General features: G+C 25.4%; 2 protein-coding genes across 2 annotated transcripts; one reads left to right on the top strand and one right to left on the bottom strand.

Moving 5' to 3' along the window:
• Positions 1–4,800: 4,800 nt before the first annotated feature.
• Positions 4,801–9,135, top strand: LOC128952965 (protein mab-21-like 2). Its single transcript, XM_054298443.1, has 9 exons — positions 4,801–4,967; positions 5,547–5,671; positions 6,856–6,965; positions 7,062–7,163; positions 7,482–7,593; positions 7,669–7,808; positions 7,873–7,944; positions 8,038–8,306; positions 8,931–9,135. Exons 1-9 carry the CDS (start codon positions 4,882–4,884, stop codon positions 9,010–9,012), a joined length of 1,098 nt encoding a protein of 365 aa, XP_054154418.1. The 5' UTR covers positions 4,801–4,881; the 3' UTR covers positions 9,013–9,135.
• Positions 9,136–12,624: 3,489 nt separating this feature from the next.
• LOC128952971 (kelch-like protein 8) lies at positions 12,625–16,165 on the bottom strand. The gene is made up of 2 exons (XM_054298450.1): positions 15,069–16,165; positions 12,625–12,651 (listed from the first exon to the last, which is right to left on the bottom strand). The coding sequence occupies exon 1, from the start codon at positions 16,053–16,055 to the stop codon at positions 15,132–15,134; it is 924 nt and encodes a 307-aa protein (XP_054154425.1). The 5' UTR covers positions 16,056–16,165; the 3' UTR covers positions 12,625–12,651; positions 15,069–15,131.
• Between the last annotated feature and the right edge of the window lie 5,420 nt (positions 16,166–21,585).

Raw genomic sequence — 21,585 nt, 5'->3', positions numbered from 1 at the left:
GAATGCAATGGATTCCCACAAATGTATTATGAAATGTCTGTTTGTTTTGCCAAATGGTCTGTCACTGTCTGCTAACTTGAATGTTATGTCAAAATTTAAATGAAGAATTAATAGCGATTAACATATATTTGCAATAAACATAAGCCATATATTGTTTACAAAATGCCAAATATTATGTCAATTGATATTAAATGAGAGACTGTGTGTATATAACTGGAAAGCAGAGTATATTTTACTTCTTATCTGATGAATAGCTATCCGAGTGGTTAAATCCTGCTGTGAAAAGTGTCTTCTCTGGCGTCGACAGGTCCGCAGCCTATAAACCAAACTTATTAACCACAGGTCTCTACCTCTCATAAGGCCGTCACACAGGTATCACAGTCTATCAGATGGTTCTTCTATTTCTTCAATCATTCTTCAGTCCAAAACCACGACTTATTAATACTTATTCTTCTTTCTAAAGAATGACTGAAAAATATGTTTTTCGATTTTTTTAACGATTACTTATTGAATACAAAATTCTTAAGTTTCAAACATTTAAACCTTAAAAAACTATTATATGTAAGAAAATATAATATTATAAATATGAGAGAATAGCTCCATAGCATTGCAATGCAATCGATAAAAAGTCAAATCTCTAGATATCAATGTACTCTAAAAAATATTGTGTTAACAAATAAAATGAAAACATATACTAATATTTAGTTTATTTTCACAAGTATTGTTTGATTAGTATATGAGCTCATGTTTTATAAACTGTTGTACTATTATATTAAGTGCAATATTAGTCTGACCTGAGTTATGCCCAAAGCAACAGACGGACTAACAGTTCTATTATTAACTGATTGTATTGAACGGCACCTCTCTTTGGACCCTTCATTCAGCACCACATCATAGAAAACATTCATTTGGGACACCAATACTTACAACATAACTCTCTCTCTCTCTCTCTCTCTCTCTCTCTCTCTCTCTCTCTCGTCATTTATCCGACCGATTAGTTTCAAATAAAGCCATTGTCTGTATTGTACCGACTGTTTCCCCAACTGAGTATGTATTGTCATTGATTTGAATGCAGTTTTCTAACCTCTCAAACATGTAATGTACTATCGGTGCCCAAAATAACAAACAGTACAGTAGTCCTAAGATTTTGTTGTCTATGTTTTATTTCTCCGACAAAAACTTTTAGGCATTTATTCGGTAAAATCTTCAAAGATTTTTCGGCAATACTTTAAACAAATTGATATATAAATTATATGCAAAACAAATCACAAAAAGAAATTTTGATAATACCTATAAGTTTACTTAATTTTTTGAAGTAGTTTTACTGAAATTTAATAGTTAAATATAAAGTTTATATACAGTATATATTATAGTTTAAACAAATTCTCATTATAAATGATATCAATTTAATATCACTATAAATGATTAATTTATCATTTAAAATGTACTGTACAAAACAGTACGTAAAATATATATTTTAAGCAAAATATATTGCTACTAAAAAATTATGTCAAAATAGTCTGTACATTACAAATAAATAGTGAAAAAAACAAATAAAACTTATTATATAACATAACAACTTATCTCTTTAAGAAAAGTTGTTTAATACACGTAAACAAGTGCTTGAATTCTAGAGAAACTGAATTTTAAAAAGTTTGCTATCATTTAATCGGAAATAATTATTTTTGATAATAATGTCATTCATAGAGAAATATGTGTTGTCTCTATCACTAGTAAAAAGCTAAGAGTCACTAAATTGTGTAGATTTGCTAATAAAATAAAAGTTTGTGTATTTATTTATATGTGAGACAGATATAACTATAGATTCACATTTATGTCACTCTAATCCATGACCGGTAAGAGAGACTCCCTCTCCCTCTATCTCTGGTCTCTCTTTATTTCTCCAGTCTTTCCAGTACTCAGTACTCAGTCTTCATAGTTCTGTCAGATAATAATCTTTTGGTGTCTTTTAAAAATAATTATTTGTTTCTAAAAAGAAATATTTTTCCTCAGTTTTTGTGACAAATCAGATAAGACAGACATTTCGAGTCCTTCATGGCCTCAGAAAACACTCATTCATTTCCATAACCAATGAATTGCTTTTAAAAACAAAAAACTCTATTTCTATTGCTCTCTCATCTCATCTAATATATTGTGACTAAAACTGGAGTTACTTTTTTCAATACATTCATTACTTTTTGAAAAAAAGTTTTTAAATTATTTTTTTCTGCAGCTGTCGGTCATCGTTAATGTCTTGCAATTATCGCATCCATTCATTCAATCCAAAAAAGACATATCATATTAACTATATATTTATATTTATGCTCACATAAAATTATTATTATTATTATTTTATCTGTATCAATTTTCAATTTCATATTATAAATAATCTATAAATTGTTAAAATTATTATCAATTTGAATGAAAAACGATAAAAATATTTAATAGCAAATTTTTTTATTAGGTTATAAAATTTTTCTTAAATTTTTATATACTGTATTAATGTTTGATTTGTGAAATAAATTAAAAAAAAAGTTCATTTCTTTTAGTTAATGAGGTTTTTAATAATATTTAATATTATAATATCAACAAATAATATCTAATGTCTATTTTTATACTGTATTTTAATAATAATTAAAAAATATTATAAACAAAATACAAGTCAAATCATCATTTTTTATTATTTATAGCATTGCTAGCAATAACATGTTTTTCAAATTCACAAAATAAAAAACTTTAATTGTTATTTTGTTTTAATTTTTTTCATGTCTCAGTGGGTGTCAGAGACATAAAGTCATAGACATGTTTAAGTATAGTATATGTTTAAACTAATATTTATTTAAGATGTAGAAAATTAGTGAACTTTTTATTTTTTGTCTAACAATTAAGCGTAAAATATATTATACCATAAATATCAATAAAATAAATAAAACCAAAATTTTTATTTATCTAACGGTTTCATCCATTACAATAAACAATATCAATACAACAAACTAATTGGCAAACAAATTAATATAAATTATATACATTGTACTCAATATTTTGTGTTTACTTAAATTGGCCATAAAATCAAGTTTTACAACGAATTTAATTAATTGTTATGCATTTAAGTATTTACTTCATAAATTATTTATTAGAAAAATTATATTCATATATTAAAATTTAATAAAAAAATATTTTGTTGATGCATTGCATATACAGTATAAACAATTTATAGCATATACAGTACTGTATATTGTACTATATATGTTATACATTATTTAAATGATTGAATACATGAAAATGAATTAAAAATTGTATTAAATAATAGAGAAGATAGTGTAGAGTGAGTTATAAGTTACTATTTCAATGCATTTGATTGATTAACTGGAAATCGCATGAATTTTATTTAATTTTTAAAAAAATCTCAATCTTTTTATTTGCTTGACTTTTTCAAACTAATTAAAAATCAAATAAAACATATTTTATTATTTAAAATACGCCTCAAGTAAAGTTTTTATATTTATTTACAGAATTTGTGAGAAATTAATCAAATTTTTATAGCAAATTATAGTATATAAATTGGTTTAACTTTATTTTTTTGTCAACTAAGTTGAAATTGTATCTTTAATAGTATATTTAAATAAATAGTATGTAAAGTACAAATGCAGTTTTCAATAATTTATTAAAATATATTTACATAATTGTTATTATAATCACGTAATTATAAGCAAATAAATAATTATTAAAATCTCATTATATATACAGAATATATATATTATTCAGTGCAATATTCATCTGATAATTTTTGTTAAACAAATTTCTAAAAAATGAGATAATATCGAAACTATGATTAAAGAAAGGAAAAAAACAATGGAAAGAAAAATCAATAAGAAATTAGTGGCGGAAGTGTTGTATAAGACATACGTTATAGTAAGCAATCACTTGACAATAGTTAAAGTATTATATTTTGATAACTTGCTGTTACTGTTGACCAAAAAAAATATTAAAAATCTATTTGTAAGGTAATGACAAAACTTGAATTCAATCAACAAATAATAATATTTAGTGAACTGTCAAATGTCAGTATTAATAGTTAGCGGTTCCGCCACTGTTTTATCTCATGAGAGATATAACACAAAATAAGAGCAAAAAGAAAAGGCAACCATTGAAAGCAATTGCAATATATTATATAGGATTACATTACAGAAAGTAGACAATCATTAATATAAGGAGGAAAAGGTTGGAAGTGCTCTCACATAAGGCAGAGTAGAGCAGACCTCACATAAGATTTATATGAAATGATAGCGCCGTTGACTCAGCCAATGCTAAAACAAACAGAACCGCCCCAATAGCCGGTGCGCGCGTGGCATCCAAAACCATCGCATACACACCACAACATTTTCACAATGCCATGGCATCCAAGTACTACATTTGCACCGTCAGCTCTAAACATTATCATCACAACTCTGGGCTATTCTCTACTATTTATCATTGATATCAAGAGTGTATAAGAAAAGACAAGAGAGTCAAGAGTACCGATGAGGAGAGCCTGCGCTCAGTTAGTGGTGACTAAAATACATCTGAAGCCAACACTTCATCCCTAATCTCTCGCAAGACTTTTCTTATATAGATTTCAAACACAACTATAGATTCAAGTATTATATTCCGGTTGTACTTCATATGTGTGACATTAACATTACAATCACTTTATTCAATGGTCACAATGTTTATCATTTGAATATACATTACTAGTTGTTGTTGATAATTGAGTTTTTCAAGTTTCATATATATCTATTGTCACCACATCACTGACAAATTGTGTTAATAAGTGCTTAGTGTTTGTGATATTAAATAAATTATTTGGATAACTAAAAAATTTTTTGGAGCTTATCATTGAAAATGTTGGTACCACCAGATTCTCAATTAGGCGCTTCAAAACTGCTCTTTCATATTAATAAATATTGCAATGAAAGAGTTGTCTATCGGTAAGATTAATATAATTTTAAATTTAATTTTTTGATATTTAGATATATTTTAGAAATTTTAAATAAAATAAAAATACACATAAAGTTCATAAGTTTATTTATATAATCAATAAAATCTATTAATAATCAAAATTTTCCAGTAATAACATATGAATTAGTAATCTCTAATGTTTTGCTCAAAAGTTATTTAGCTTATCTATTGTAATGCTATTTTCAAACTCTATAATCAGCTTTTCAATGAATTAAATCTCAAATTACAATTGTTAGTAAATACTTTTATTAGGAAATAAAAATTACTTTACAACTAATATATTAATTTAGAAAAATATTGTAAGAAATAATAATTTTTTTGCATAACAAAAAAAACTATAACATTCATTCATCTATTCATTCAAATGTTTTTTATCTCTTTTTGAATGATTTTATGTGTTTTCACTTTAAAAAAGAACCATTAATTTGAAAACATTTTCTCCGATAACTTTACAACACAGACACATGAAAATAGTGTCATTTTGTTTGTATTTTATTATATGTGCAAAACTGACAACAACTCAATTGAATGTCAATTTATTTATACAGTAGGGGACAAATTGCTAAAACTATCCGTGAGATCACCAAAATAGTTCAGGATGTGCTCAAGGAGGTCGAAGTCCAGGAGCCCAGATTCATATCCAGTCTCACTGAATGCAATGGCCATTATGAAGGTATACATCTATATTATAGATTCTATAATATGTATATAATATCATTGTTAAAAAATGCTAAATTGATACACAATTTATTAAAAAAACATCTATAAATTTAAAGCCCTATTATTAATTGTTACAACTGTTTATTCATTGATTTTTATATTAATTCATTGGTTTCCAAAATAAATGCCATTTAAATGCATTAAAATGAAGTCATTATACATAACTATCTATAAATAATCCAATTTACTCTCACAAGGAGTCTTGAAGTTTATATTTTAATGGATTGTATTCAATACATCTTAAGTCTATGTTTTGTGTCATATATTTGTTGTTTATTTGTTGCAAAACAATTAGAAAATAGCAGACAAAAAAAATTAAAAATCATAATATAATAAATTCAAATACTGTTAACTAAAAGGGATGTTTTGGGATCCAAATCAATAAGAGTTTGTCTCTTAGACTCAGAGACTATGCCTTAGATAACGAGCCAAACAAAAAAACGTGAGAAACGTTTTCAATCAATCTTTAGATGCCTTCAAAATGCTTTACAACATTACTTTAGACTGTTTTCACAAAAAATATTTAACTAATATTTAACTATTTATTGTTAACTATCAATGCTTATTTATTATACTGTTATATTTAAAATAGTAACTAAAAAACATAGATAATAATAATACTGTATAATCAATAAATTCTAGTGAAAATATGTTTTCAAATGAAAACAAAAAACTATATTTTGATAATAAGCTTTTAACAATATAAATAAGTAAATTTTAAAATTATCTGTATTTTAATTAATGAAAAACTATTAATTAGATTTTTTTGTGAAAAAAATTAAATACCTGATGAAAGCCATGTAACATAAAAAAATAAATTTTCAATTACGAAAAATAAATATTTGAATACTTGGTTTGTTTATAAAATACTGTTAAGATATTAATTATCTTATATATAATTATTATAGATAAATAAATTATTTTTTTATTATTTTATTCTTAAGTTATACATTAATATTGTTTTAAAGATAACAATCAAACAGTACTATAAATCATACAATGAAGATATAAGATGTTCTTAGGTTTAGTATATAAATATATTTTATAATATTTGAATTATTATTATTAGATTGACAACAGAAAAGTGATTTATTAATAGACATTATAGACAACTAATGATTGTTATTATTTTATTAGGTCTGGAAGTGATATCACCGACAGAATTCGAGGTAGTCTTATATCTAAACCAAATGGGAGTTTTCAACTTTGTTGACGACGGCTCACTGCCGGGATGTGCTGTCTTGAAGGTATGTCTTATAAAAATGATAACAAAATGTCGACAATAAGTGACTTATTAATGAGACAATGAATAACAATATATTAACTATTGGTTTCTTATACAGCTATCTGATGGTCGAAAGCGATCGATGTCTTTATGGGTTGAGTTCATAACAGCGAGCGGTTACTTAAGTGCACGTAAAATAAGGTCTCGATTTCAGACATTAGTAAGTATTAAATAAACTGAATCCTTATAATCGAGTCATTAATTTTAAGGTTTAGTTTTTTAGTCTAAACAAACACTTTAACTATAGAGCAACTAATCGTTAAATCATTTTCACGCCCAACCATTTGTGTTGGAAATTCATAAACACATATAAACTATACCCTAAAGGCTAATATCAAATTCATATTATTTGTATTTTTTTAATATCATATTTTAAATAATCACTTTAGCACTACATATAAATTAGTATTATAAGCTATAAATGTGTAAAAAATTTACAAATTTCATTCATTTACCAAAATGTGACTGTCCTTCATAGGTAGCACAAGCATGTGATAAGAGTAATTACCGCGATTTGGTCAAAATGATTGCCGACACCAGTGAAGTCAAGTTAAGGATTAGAGAGAGATATATCGTTCAGATCACACCTGGTATTCATCTTTATATTAGTTTTTATATATTATATCAAACATTATTGTATACTAAATCCCATATGGGTTTGTCAGCGTTTCGGTGCAGTGGCCTTTGGCCTCGTTCGGCGGCACATTGGCCAATGCCGACTTGCCCCTGGCCACCTCCTAATATTGTTGCTGAAGTCAAGGCTGAGGGCTTTGATTTGCTCAGCAAAGATTGTGTATCACTTCAAGTATGTTTACGATTATGTCATACAAACTATTGTAATATTTAAACCAAATGTATGTCCAAAATAGGGTAAACAAAGCTCTATGGAAGGGGACGCCTGGGTTCTCAGTTTTCTTGAGGCAGAAAATAGATTGCTTCAGGTATTTGTTGTCTATATTTGAAATATTTCAAAAAATATGTTTGTTTTCTATAATTTACTAAATAATTTGTTTGTCATGTATTGCTAACATTAGGGCGGATGTCGTAAGAAATGTCTTTCAATATTAAAAACACTTCGCGACCGTCACTTAGATTTGCCGGGACTGCCCGTCAATGCCTATCATTTGAAGACACTATTATTATATGAGTGTGAGAAACACCCCCGAGAGGGTGAATGGGATGAAGTGTGTTTGGGTGACCGCATCAATGGTATACTACTGCAACTCATATCATGTCTACAATGTCGTCGCTGTCCACACTATTTTCTGCCTAATCTCGACTTATTTAGGGGAAAGTCTCACAGGTTTGCACATCCATTCATTTTATTCCTTATAATATAAGTTTAGTCATAATATACTATAATTTTGCTCGTTTTTATACATAACATAAAATTTAGCTAATTATAGATATCGTTATATTTAGTGTAAACTTTAAAAAAATCACATAAATATTATTTATTTAATAGTATCACACCTGCCTATTATCCCATTTTATCCCACATAGCATTTTTATTGAACTTAGTTTTGAGCAAAAAAAAATTTTATTATATACTTTATAAACTGTATATTTTAGCTAAACTTCATTTGCAATACATGAGAGTGTATATACTGTATTAGTTGCGAAAATATATATTAGTACTTTAAATCACATTTTGAAAACATGCAGAGAAATGGATTTTTAATATGTTTTCATTATACTGTATATCTCTTTTTATAAATATGCTAAACAATCATTCAATAGCCTGTTATAGGAGTGATAAATGTTTAGATTATTTGTCTTTTGTAAAATGATATTTGTTTTATATAATAATTTTTCATACAAACAATTGAATAGCCATTTTGTAGAAATATAACATTTTTGTTGTTGTGATAAATGCATTGTCTATAACATACAATAAAATGTTATATACTTTAATTGTATTGAATAGTTCACTGGAAAATGCAGCGAAGATGACCTGGAGATTAACCCGAGAGTTACTAACAAACTCTAAATCATTTGATAAGCTGTAGGACAGACAGCTCTCATGCCATGAATGGACCAGAAGTTAATGTTTTTTTTTATTTATATCCGTTTAACAAACAATTATTTTAGATCTCGTTATTTAAATATTCATATATATATATATATACAAGAATTTCATGTGTGATTGTATTTATTATTATTTATTGATTTGAATTATGGTTTATTTGATATAGAATTTTAATGTTGAGAGATATAAACAATAATAGTTGAGCCCATAGAGAGCTCATTTGAAAAAATCAGTATAACTTTCAAGAATAAGTTAATAATGTATTAAAATATACGGATCTGAACCATCATCTCACGCTTTTATGCTAACATTGTATGGGAATGGGAGGGACTGGAGAGTACACATTTCAACATGAATTGACTCAAAGCTTTTCAAAATGATTTTTTATAGCTGTCAGCCATTTATAAATGAGATACTGTTTTAGATATTTGATAGGTTTTAGTTAAACTATAAGGAGTCAAACAAATAACTTATACTGAAATTACTTCATCAGTATTTATATAAATTATATGATATATACAGAAATATATATATATATATGTAATATAAAGACCAAAATTTGTGTTAAGTTTTATGTGAGAAAGCAGTCGGTAGTCATTTGCAAGAAGTAGTCTTTTATCTCTCATTTAGTGTCTAATCTAAAACAATTACTTCACTTTTTGTATGTTTGGCCCGAAGGCCACTATTTTTCAATTTGTTGTTTTATAAAAATTGATTTCATTTTTATAAATAATATTAACATTTATATGTATCATTATTATAAATATTATAAACAAAATGAGAAACATATGTCAAAAGTTTTACTATATTTTAAAATGCATTAATTTTTATAAATCTGTGGTTATTATTATTATTATGTAAAATGTTTTTGAGTTTATATGTCTTTATGCTTAAATTACTGTAAGTTATTTATTAATAGCAAACTCATCGATTTAACTGATTTGACAACAAATAAAAATTATATAAATAAATAATTTGAGAAAATTTTCTATAAAGATTTTGTTTATTATTTAAAATAATATAATGAACTCCTAAAAACTATTTTAAACGATAGATTTAAACGATTAAATTTAAATGTTTAGCCAATACTATGGGAGTGAGTGAGAGATGAGAGGTCTTGACTTTTTTAAAATGAATTATTGAGAAAAGGCAGACAAAAAATGCTATTAGTCTTGTGTTTTATTGCCAAAAATAATCGAAACGAGCACTGAGAGGATAGGTAGGCCTGAGTCAGACCTGACCAACACATTCATAGGATATCATAGCCTAAAGACATGGAACCAGTGTTTCAGTGCTAAGAATGCAAACGCCTATTGAGTCAAATGAAAATAAATTGTTTAAAATCTTTTACTCACTTTTTTAATATTAGGTTTGGTATCAAACTATTGATTGCAATATTTCAATTGAAATCACTTCACTTATTAATGTATAGTAATATTGTTATTATGCTTATAATGACTCCCGAACCCCAGTGTCAGACAACGGTCCCCAATGTCTCTCAAGTACTGAACAATATATTATTCATTAATATGCAAATACATAGTCATATGATCGACACTTATTACATAATAAAGTATTTTTTATAAAACATAGTACAGTATATTAATACTACTCTACAGTACATCTATAACTTATAACTTATTTTAGTATTTATTTATAATCGGCTTTTAGTTATCTCTTCTATTAAAGTTTGTGTCAATTTGTCGGCATTTTCAGTGCATTTTGAGTCACAAATTCGGGATTTTAGCCAAAAACTACTTTACGGCTCTTTTCGTATTGAATTACATATAATTCAAGTCTAAACTGAATAAACATACTGTTTGTCAAAATAATAATAATTTGTTATCTATTGACAACCAATGCTAAACTTGTAGAAAAAAAAGTATTATTAGTTGTTAATTATTTGTATTGATTATATAGTATATTATTTTAAAGCAAACACTGTTTTAATTCAGATAACATGAAAAGTGTATAAATAAGTTGATTCAATGTTTGCTGCAATGAGCCTATTATTTGCCATTAAGCTTATTGTTGAGCGCTATAAATATGTTTACACAAATCATTGATTAGCATTGCATTTATAGTAGAAATAACATCAAACTTATTATATTATATTATATTAGATAACTCTTGTGACAATACAATAGAGAGAAAGCAATGAATTATGGCATTGAAAAGTGTGTGAATACATAATACATAAACATTTGTCTATTTGTGTTCACCGACAATGAGAGCCAAAAGCATAGGTTAAACGCTTATAGTGTTTGCACGCAATGGTCGAGTCGGGTGTGGCTCTGACTGTCTAACAGTGGCAGCGGTAGGAACAGCCATACAAACTCATACTACACTCACATTGCGATCGATATTACTATTGATTTGTCTTTTGCTCTGAAACTCATTTTTTCAAACATATATACATATACTGTACAGTATATACCAATACTATATACACTATTAAGTTTGTATTTTCATCATTTCTCTATTAACATGTATAACATGTATAACATCTATAGTACAGTACGGTATAAACCCTGTGCTGTATGATGTGTGTGCTCTTTGCCATTATAATGTATGGCAGGTGGCCTTAAACATCAAGTGCACAACCATTGTATTGAACATTACGGATGTGTGCACTTCATTATAAAATGGATTATTCAGATTAATGCGTGCCTTCCTCTGCATCAACACATCCAACTGTACGACCACTTCCCCCACACATCTATTTAATGATACAAAACATCTCATAATATCTAAATCATCGCAACATTCATTGCACTTCAATTATATATTCACTTTTGTTTTGCATTTTTACGTTTCATTTGATACCAATATCTGAAACCAATTTCAATATAAACTCAAAGATTTATATCATGAATGACATGAAATCTTCGCCAACAATGACTTAACGATCAGAATATTCTCTAATTGTATTCAATCGATACTAAATTACAAAAATATTGAGTTTTTTCAATATAAATAGTTTTATTGTATCAAAAAATATCAAATACATAATATATTTGTTGATATAAAAACAAAATTATATATTAGTGGACAAAACATTTGGTAATTCAATACATAGATTATGAGAGCTAATAGTGTTTATAATCGTTTGAATGCATTATATGATTGCATAAGTATTGAGCCGATTCTTGATGTGATTCATAGCTGTAGTCAATTCAATATAATCATAGAGTGACTGATAGTCTATAGGAGAGACCTAATAGTGTTGTGTATGTGTGTTGTGCTAAAGTTTGGTTAGTTTTAGTTGTTTGGTTCACATGAAACGTCATATATATAAGTGGAGATAATGGTGAGTAGTGCAGCAAAAAGTTTATGGACCAGTGATCACGTGCAGCACATTTTGGAAATGCATCTATGATTTGATGAGCTCTAGCAATGGTCCAAAACACAACACTCCATAATTCAGGTAAGGCTTACAGCTGTAGCTACCGATCCATTGGGAATATGGCTGTGAAGGGCCACTAAAACATTGGCAGTGCGGTAGTCATTGGTGCTCATCTTAACTTTGCCATCAAATTTGATCAAACATTAAAGCCCTGACAATACTGTTGGATATGTTGCAGCACTGGTAGTGTTTTTAGTAAATTCAGTAATGCAACTGATATTACAGTATATATAAAATAATATATTTAATACATGTTATAATGAAAAATAAGAGTCAATTACAGTATGAGATGTTATATAATGAGTAAAACTAATGGCAAAATTTCTATTCATTGATATCATTAAGTTTTTTATGAATTAAGACCATTGGGTCTCTTAAGGGGTCAGACATATGCAGACAGTGTTTGGAAATGAATTCGTTTAAATGATAAGTATGTGAACACTGAGAGTTTGGTGAAGAGGTCAATGAGAGGTCAGTCTTAGAAGTATATATCATGTCATGGAGTAAGACCTCCCGATGCGAACTGAGAAGTAGTTGTGCTGATAGGGAAACCCGATCCTTAGTTAGGACCACCTCTGAGTTTGGATATAACAATGAATTTTTGAGTGCCACTCATCATAAGGCATACAACACTCATACCTATGATAAGCTGTTCCTTAATTGATATTCTCTTGGATACCAACCACACCTCAACACTTAATTATAGGTCTAAATGAGAGGTTCTCTCTCTCTCTCTTTCTCTCCCTCTCTCACTATTGATCCCCTATTGCTCTGTTATGTAAACATATAATTTAGTAAAACCAACACAACAACCCAAACCTGTTATCAAACACTCACAGAAAAAACTGACTATTGTATGGCTATTACACTATATACCAATAATCTACCAGTGCTACACTGTGTTAGGCTTACCAAAAATACGGGTCAATAGACTTGCTGTGTGTATATATATAGTATATACAGTATATACACAGTGTGTTTCATTCATTGCCAAACATCACAACAACAACTACTTCTTGTTTTGTAAATAAAAGGCATTGATTGTAGTGATGGGTCACTACTATTCAAAATACACAGTTATGTTCAGTAATTGCAATTGTGATTCATTGTAAAGACTGATCAATGAGTATCTCATTTGTTAACTGCTTCTGGTTTGCTATCACTATTCAAACCGTTTTGTTGCCATTAGGTCTCCCATATAATTATAGTGTAATCTTGTAATTCAATTCAATTATTCACTACAAACATATCATTCATTACTTGATTACCAATTCTGAACGCTAATCAAAATTAATTATATTTTTATATTAAACTAATTGAATTGCATTTTTAAAATTTTTTTTCAATTTATCATTTTTAAATAAGAATCATAACTCAAATTTAATTACCGATATATTGTAAAAAAATACTATCTATTATTTGTTTTTATATAACAAATATTCAATTTATTTAATAAATTGTTTCATTCAAAAAGATTTTAAGTATTTTTACATAAACACATTATTTTAAATTTAATTATAAATATTTAGTAATATTTTATGTATTTAAAATTTTTTACTAATGAATAATTAATAAAATATTACAAAATAAACATAATACGCTTTTAGTTTATTATAATTTTAATATTAATTCGTATATTTTTACTTATTTAATAAATTGGCTAATTATTCAAAATTAATTTATAAGATATAAAATAAGTTTTTCATGAAATATTAGTGAAAATATTTTTCATCGTCTAAATAATATTCAACCAACATATCAAATAATACACAAATATATGCTTTATATATAAAAATTACTATTTATACGTAATATAAATCCTCAAATCTTTCAAAAATAATTAATCAAAAATCTTATAAAAAAATTTAATCATTATTTCAGATCTCTTCTTGTATTTTGTGATTAATGTCTTCACTCAATAAGGAATGGTATATTCAGACACTGTTCACCTGAATGACCATAAAAATGCTCTCTCATAATAATATTGCAATAAACAACTTTTATAACATTATAAATAAAGTTACTTAATATATCACATATCGTATATAATATTTATATATTTCAATTTAAGTATATCATATTACGATATAATCTTTATTTGTTTTAAAGCAATTTATACACTATATATATATATATATATATATATATATATATATATATATATATATATATATATAAGTATTTGTTTAAAAATATTAAAAATAGCAACTTTTTAGTATCAAAAAACATTAAAACAAAAATAAATGTAATATTATTGGCAATTGTATGAAACGAAATAAAAATATGAAAAAACTTTGTTTTAATAGTAACTATAGTTAACAAATATCGGGAACTAAACTATGAAAATCGGAAATTGAAGATATGTCACAATCAGGTAATTTAAATGCTTGTCGTTTAGTGTAAATTATAAATAAATTATATGAACTAAATTAACTAATTTTATATAAAAAATTCTAGATTTTAATTGAAATATTCATAATTTTTAATTTATTTTAGTTTTCATAAACTGATCATTAATTATATCTTATGTCAAAATAATTGTTGGTTATTGTTGTGTATGTAATAAATATTTTATAGTAAAATAGATTTTTTTATAGGTAATGTTATTCAATAAATAGTAAATTATATACCGGTATATTATTTTTTTAAATGTGAATTTCCCGATATATGTTAACTTTAATCATAACAAACCATTACTCCAAACCCCAGTCATCCCAACTGTCCGAATGAGACCCCATTGTCCTCAAGTGATGATAACCAGTGATAAGTGATTCTCTTTGATTGACTCTTTGGTTTTGATTTTCAAGTTGTTGGATGCGATCACTCATTTGGCTTAACTTTTTAAGTGAGAGATCTATATAAGTATCTGAGTCTTTGTCGGCCAAATATTTCAACTCATCCACCGATAACTTGTTTAAATCAATACAATCGACAAATTTAATTAATTTCCAATTGTTTTTGTCGGCGACAATCTTTAATGCTTTAATTAGTGTCAATTGATTATCACATTTCATTAATTTAATCAAATATCTAACGAAAGTCTCAGATGTCAGACTTAGAAACATATTGGAAGTGATAATGTCGTTGAAGTGAGTCTTAATAAACTTTCTCAATAAGACTATCACTCTTTTGCGACGATATTGTCGTCCGAAATCAAATATATCAATCAAGTTGTCCACAGATATCAAATTAATTATCTTTCGTTCGGCAATAAAACACAAGTGTTTGATCCGATAGAAGTGCGCCAATTGAAACACTTTGATAGCCATCGGTAACGGTTCTAATGGCCAATCCTTTGATGTCAACTCTTCAAAGTAGCAATACTTGAGGACCAGTTTAAATGCATCCAAATCGTAATCCTCGGATATCTGTATCTCCGACTCCATGGCCTCTTTGAAGTTGCCGAAGAACATGGTCTTGAAAATAATGGATTTGTTGGCCAACACAAACTTGTGGCCACTCAGCGCCTGTCGACCGACTTTTAGCGTTACATCCGACTCTTTGGCCGACAGATAATACTGACGAACCAAATATCCTTTCATATATGTCTTCGTGTAATACATTGTTGCCATTGATAACCATTGAAGACACGGATCAACACTTGAAACACATATCATATGACTCTTCACTTGACTTCTGACTCTTTGTAATCACATTTGAATATACAGTCAAATGTCAATCAATGTGTCAATCATTGCATTCAATGTTGTCTCACATCAATAGCGTTACAATTAATATATTATTAATAATACTTTAATAAGCATTACATTAGTATTAATATACTTATCATTCAATAGGCATTAAAAAAGTATTCAATTTTATCATTTGTTTAGCAAAAAGTGTTATAATTAAATAATTTAAATTTAATATTCATTAAAATATTTATTTAATAATAAATTTTATGCTAATTTTTTAACTCTTAACTAACATAAAACTCTTAAAATGATTGCCAATTAATTAGCAATATCTCTAAGGTTTGTAAATAAATTAGTTTCAAAATATTTAGTTATTTGCAAATCAAAATCAAAGCATTTATTTTAAAATAGTTTTTAAATGAATTATTAGTTTTAAAAAATACATTTCACTGAAAAATGCATTTATTTTGTGTACAAGAATCTCAAAAATTTTATCCCAAATAAACTTAAAATTCAATCACTTTTCTTTAGTAATGAACTTTTTTTTAATAAACAAAAGTTGTTTGACTTTTATTTGCTCTATTGATAGATACATAGTATTACATACCTATCCTATACCCAGGTATGTAAAAATGCAAAAATTGATTGTCATTGAATATACGTACTGTACACTGTATGTACAGTCTGCGTCAAAATTGATTTTCAAGTTTAACATTAAAGCTAAACTTATGAAAAATTTTGAAAGTTTAATTATTTGTTAATTTTTTACTAACAAAATTATAATATTACTAATACACATAATTTAACTGCTTTATAAAGACAAACAAACAAAATTATACTTGTTTGAAAAATAATATTCAAAGTTTATTTTATTATTTAGTTTTGTAAAGTTTACAAAAAAATAAAATAAAATAAACCATAATAAATGATTCATTAGAAAAATTGATCACGATAATTGCATAAAAAACAAACATAAAGCTAATATTTGCAATAAATTGTTGAAAAGTTATTTTAAATAATTATGAAAAAATAATAGAAACTTCTTGAAAATTGTTGCAATAATTAAATATCTCAATCAAAATGTCTTCAAAACAGGAAAATATCAATCATTTTATTTGATAAAACAATGATTTATTTGTTACTGAGATGTCTATGAATATTAATATTAATGTTATTCTTTCACAACATTTATTTTCAATTTAAAGTGATGTTAAATGGCTTATCATAAAAAAGTACATATATTTGTAAAAATCAATAAACAAATTGATTGATTACTAATTGGTTGTCATATGATTAATGGTATATTTTACTAGTTATTGGTTATTAAACATACAGGTTTTCTCACATAAATGTAATTTAAAATAACGGTTAATAATATTTAGTTAAAACGTTAATTAAGTGTACAATTTTATCGAAGTTTTTTTTTTATTTTGCAACAAATACTTAATTTTATTAACAAATAAAAACTTGATTTCCTTAGGCTTTCTAAAAGCGTATAACAAATAATTAAAGATATCGTTTCAGTAAATTATAAGATACTATCATTATATGGATTACTCAGTAAGTAATGTAATAATTTGTAATTCAAATCTAGGTATGTATGTATATAATGTGTTAACAAAAAACATTGAAATTATTATATAAAATTAATTTTTATTTGTAGATCATTTAATACAAAGTTATTTTATTTAATGACAAATTTGAATGATATTTAAATGCTTATTAATATATTTATATGACAATATAATTAGAAATACATAATCAATAAAAGCTTAAATACATTTTATTTTAAATGGATATATTAATATTATATCAATGAGTTTTAAATGTAAGGTTTATGTAATGTAATAATAATAAATTGTTTAATAGACATAAATGAATGTCTTAAATGAATTAATTGTTGATTTCAAGCTTTTACCTAAATATATATAGATATAAAACATTGTAAAAATTGACATTAATTTAGATAACAATATAAACTAATAAATAAATATTCAATAAATAAATAAATAAATAATTTAAGTAAAAACTGTGTCAAACCTTATAGCACTTCTTCTTGCACTGTCGATCACAATCGGTGTCCAATGAAACCAATCCATACTTTTTGCAACGTCTGGTTTTGAGACACTTGTCCATACAGGCCATCTCAAAGACAGCTTCACAACTGTCCATCGATGAGATTATGATTAATGAAGTCATACATAGTATTATAATTATGAATCGCGAATCCATTGATTATTTTTTAATTAAGAAAATTGTGGTCAAACAATAAAAGTCAAATTTATGTTTAAAAATACAACTAATAATAACAAAATTAAGTTTTATTTGACTATTTTTAATCAGCAATAAAAGACATTGAATGCAAGTCTATCTCATTTGTGTCAAATTGTTGGCTCATTTATATGCTTTTAAAGCACTGTTAGCCTCATTTGGAGTCCAATTGAATTGATTATAATCAGTGATGGTTTGCCTCAATCTACTTGCAAACCAGTCTTTTTTAACTCACTATTGAATTAGTTTTTCTGATTATTAGCGTCTCTCAAGTGTTGTCCAAATGTAAGATAATTTGAAACAACTGTTGAAGTGAAGGCCATCCATGGCATCCAACCCAACAAAAACTTAGCTTTAAGTCAATATTTATTTATCCACTAATGCTTTTTTTGTGCATATTTTTCTTTATTTTATTTTTCTTATAAAAGTATTAAATTTGATATTTTCTAATAATTTAATGCATACTTAAAAATAACTTTACGTTAACACTCAATTTCATACATATTAATAAAATAATAAATTGTGTTTTTATAACATTTATATACATTCAACAATTGATGCCCATTAGACCCCCGGCTCATACAGTATACAATATGATGATTATTATCAGGTATACGGCCTACAAATGTAGGGCGTAATCTCATAATTTACTTTTGATGACCCCCTCCCTCCCACTTACAAGTTAGTAGACTCTAAGAATAACATGTTATGCAAAACAGGTCCCATAATATTGGACCAAAACTTATATGTAATTAATAAAATTTATTTTAAAAGTAGTTTACCATTAATTGAATGCTATAATAATAATTTATTTAATTTTTCTAATTATATTCTCGTTAATTGAAAATTAATTCAAATTCATTTTTTAAACAAATAAATTTTAATTTTTTTATACCAGTCACTCATCATAGACTATTAATTATACCAAAAAATAAAATAAAAACGTTTATAAATTAATTGTTTTATTTTTAACTTATATCATGAAATTGTATTTTTGTTTTATTAAAAATGGTTAATTAATTTAAATGATACTCAATTGAAAATTTATATTTACTATTGTATTATATATCTAATATTTTTTATAAACAAAGTTAATTAACTAATAATTTTTTATTTTTTATATAATTTACCCACCACAATTAACCATTTGTAATTATCAAGTCATAAATATATATATATTATACAATTATATTAAATTTAAAACATAAATACTGTTATATAAGTATATAAATTTATATCAATATAAATACAGTACATATTGTATATTTAAATGAATGAAATATTCAAAATTTAACTTAATTTATTAATTTAATTTAAATTTAAATTAAAATAAAGATAACTATTATATTATATACTTATTAATAATATCAATAGATATTAATTAAATTTAAAATAATAATTCATTTACTATTGTTTTCACAAATTTCTGAGTCAAGAAATAATTAGCAATTATTGCTTTGATTTTAAAATCAATCCTTTTTGAGGTCTAATACTCTGTTTTCATAAAGAAAACTCTGAAAGTATTTTCAAAATTTCTTAATAAAAACACTACTTATACTTGACTTTTAAAGTTAACAAAAACACAAAACTTTGAGAGAGTATGAAAGTATGAAACATAGATGCAATTGACATAAACCAATAATAATTCAATTTAAAAATTTATATTGTTATGGTAACAAAACTATTTTATAGTCTAATGTTATAAATGCCACTTAAAATATAATTTTAAACTTAGATCTCAACAATATATTTTTTCAAAATAAAAATTCACAAACTGACCCTTACATATTTATCACTAATATGAGCCAATGCGTGTCAAATGCTCTGCATCTATGGTATGAAGTATTAATATGAGGTAAAGAACAGTATATTGTATTTATTATATTATTTACAATTTTTGTATTAATATTTTATGTCAATATAAATATCAAAATCTAAATGATTAATAAATATTAATAATTATAAAAGTAATGCTAAGTATATCTTAATGAAAACGATTTTATACTTTACTTTGAGAGAAATATTTGCAGAAAATGCTTTATAAAAACAAGGTATAACTCAACTCAAGTTATAACTTATATTATTCACAAAAATATGTTGGACTCAAAAAACTGTCACTAAAACACATTCAATGTATTAAAGAGTTTATTAAATTATAATTTTTAAAATTGTAAAATTTTTATAAAATCTGTACTATACATAAAAATTAAATTAATATAATTAGAGTTCGATCAACATTTCCAGTGAGGGAAGTTCCCTAAAAAATCATTCCAATTTTCCCGTAAAATATGGAAAATATTTTACTTTCCTTCCCTCAATCGTTAGAAAGGGAAAATATTTGTTATATTATTACAATTCTGTATAAAGTAAGCAAAACTTAAATATTTTGCAAAAAATATTTTAAAATAAATTTCAATTCAATAAATTTAGTGACTATTTATGAATACGACTTAAAATACAGTTTAATATATTTGTATTTCAAACATTATAATAAAATGTGTTATTTTGAGTTTAATATGTGGTATCACAAGGAAATAGATTCCCTGGGAATTCCCAGGGAGTGGAAACATAAGGAATTTTTTGATAATAAAACGAGGGGTGGAATCTATAACCCTATGAATCTATGATAATCTATATATGACTTAAAATTTTAATTGAAGTTTGAATCTATGTTTAAGTGATTGTTTGTGTTAAATCTCAAGTTAATGTCAACTGTTATTATAGTTAATAGTATTAATTAAATACTAAATTTTACTCTACTGTACATTAATATACAGTACAAATCAGTAAATTTATATAACTATTAATAGTTGCCATCTATTGTATCATATTATATATAAATAATAATGATATTAAAATACCTGTAAAGTATTAATAATATAAAATAGTATAAATAATAATTTTAATCATAGGCCGAGAGCATTTGAGAAAATCCAATCATAGAGTTGAAATTTTTATTTAAAAAATAAATATTGTTATGGTAACTTATCTTATTAACTTATCTCATAATAAAAAAATGCCACTTAAAAAATCTAACATGTAACATGTAAAAAATATACTAAATGTTTTTAAAAAATTGTGTTAAAAAAGTGCAACGTGGAACTATTAAATATAATAAAATTTAATTATATTAATAAGAATTTAAAAATAGTTTAAATAATAATGAACTTTAAAAATAAAAAAAAATTACAAAAATAAGGTAATATATAATTTATATCTTTGTATAAAAATAAATAATTGT

The sequence above is a fragment of the Oppia nitens genome, unplaced genomic scaffold, assembly GCF_028296485.1.
Source record: "Oppia nitens isolate AA-2021 unplaced genomic scaffold, nextdenovo-longstitch-racon4-pilon3 scaffold1_pilon_pilon_pilon, whole genome shotgun sequence".
In the NCBI taxonomy this organism is placed as follows: domain Eukaryota; kingdom Metazoa; phylum Arthropoda; class Arachnida; order Sarcoptiformes; family Oppiidae; genus Oppia; species Oppia nitens.
Note: the sequence above shows the minus strand (reverse complement) of the source record. Positions and strands in the feature narration are given on the sequence as shown.

Bases quoted from the DNA above. Each gene is read 5' to 3' on its own strand.
- LOC128952971 (XM_054298450.1), bottom strand. From the start codon at position 16,055: ATGATATGTGTTTCAAGTGTTGATCCGTGTCTTCAATGGTTATCAATG.
- LOC128952965 (XM_054298443.1), top strand. From the start codon at position 4,882: ATGTTGGTACCACCAGATTCTCAATTAGGCGCTTCAAAACTGCTCTTT. The intron at 7,164-7,481 runs GTAAGTATTAAA...TGTCCTTCATAG, and splicing joins GGTCTCGATTTCAGACATTA to GTAGCACAAGCATGTGATAA. The intron at 7,945-8,037 runs GTATTTGTTGTC...TGCTAACATTAG, and splicing joins CAGAAAATAGATTGCTTCAG to GGCGGATGTCGTAAGAAATG.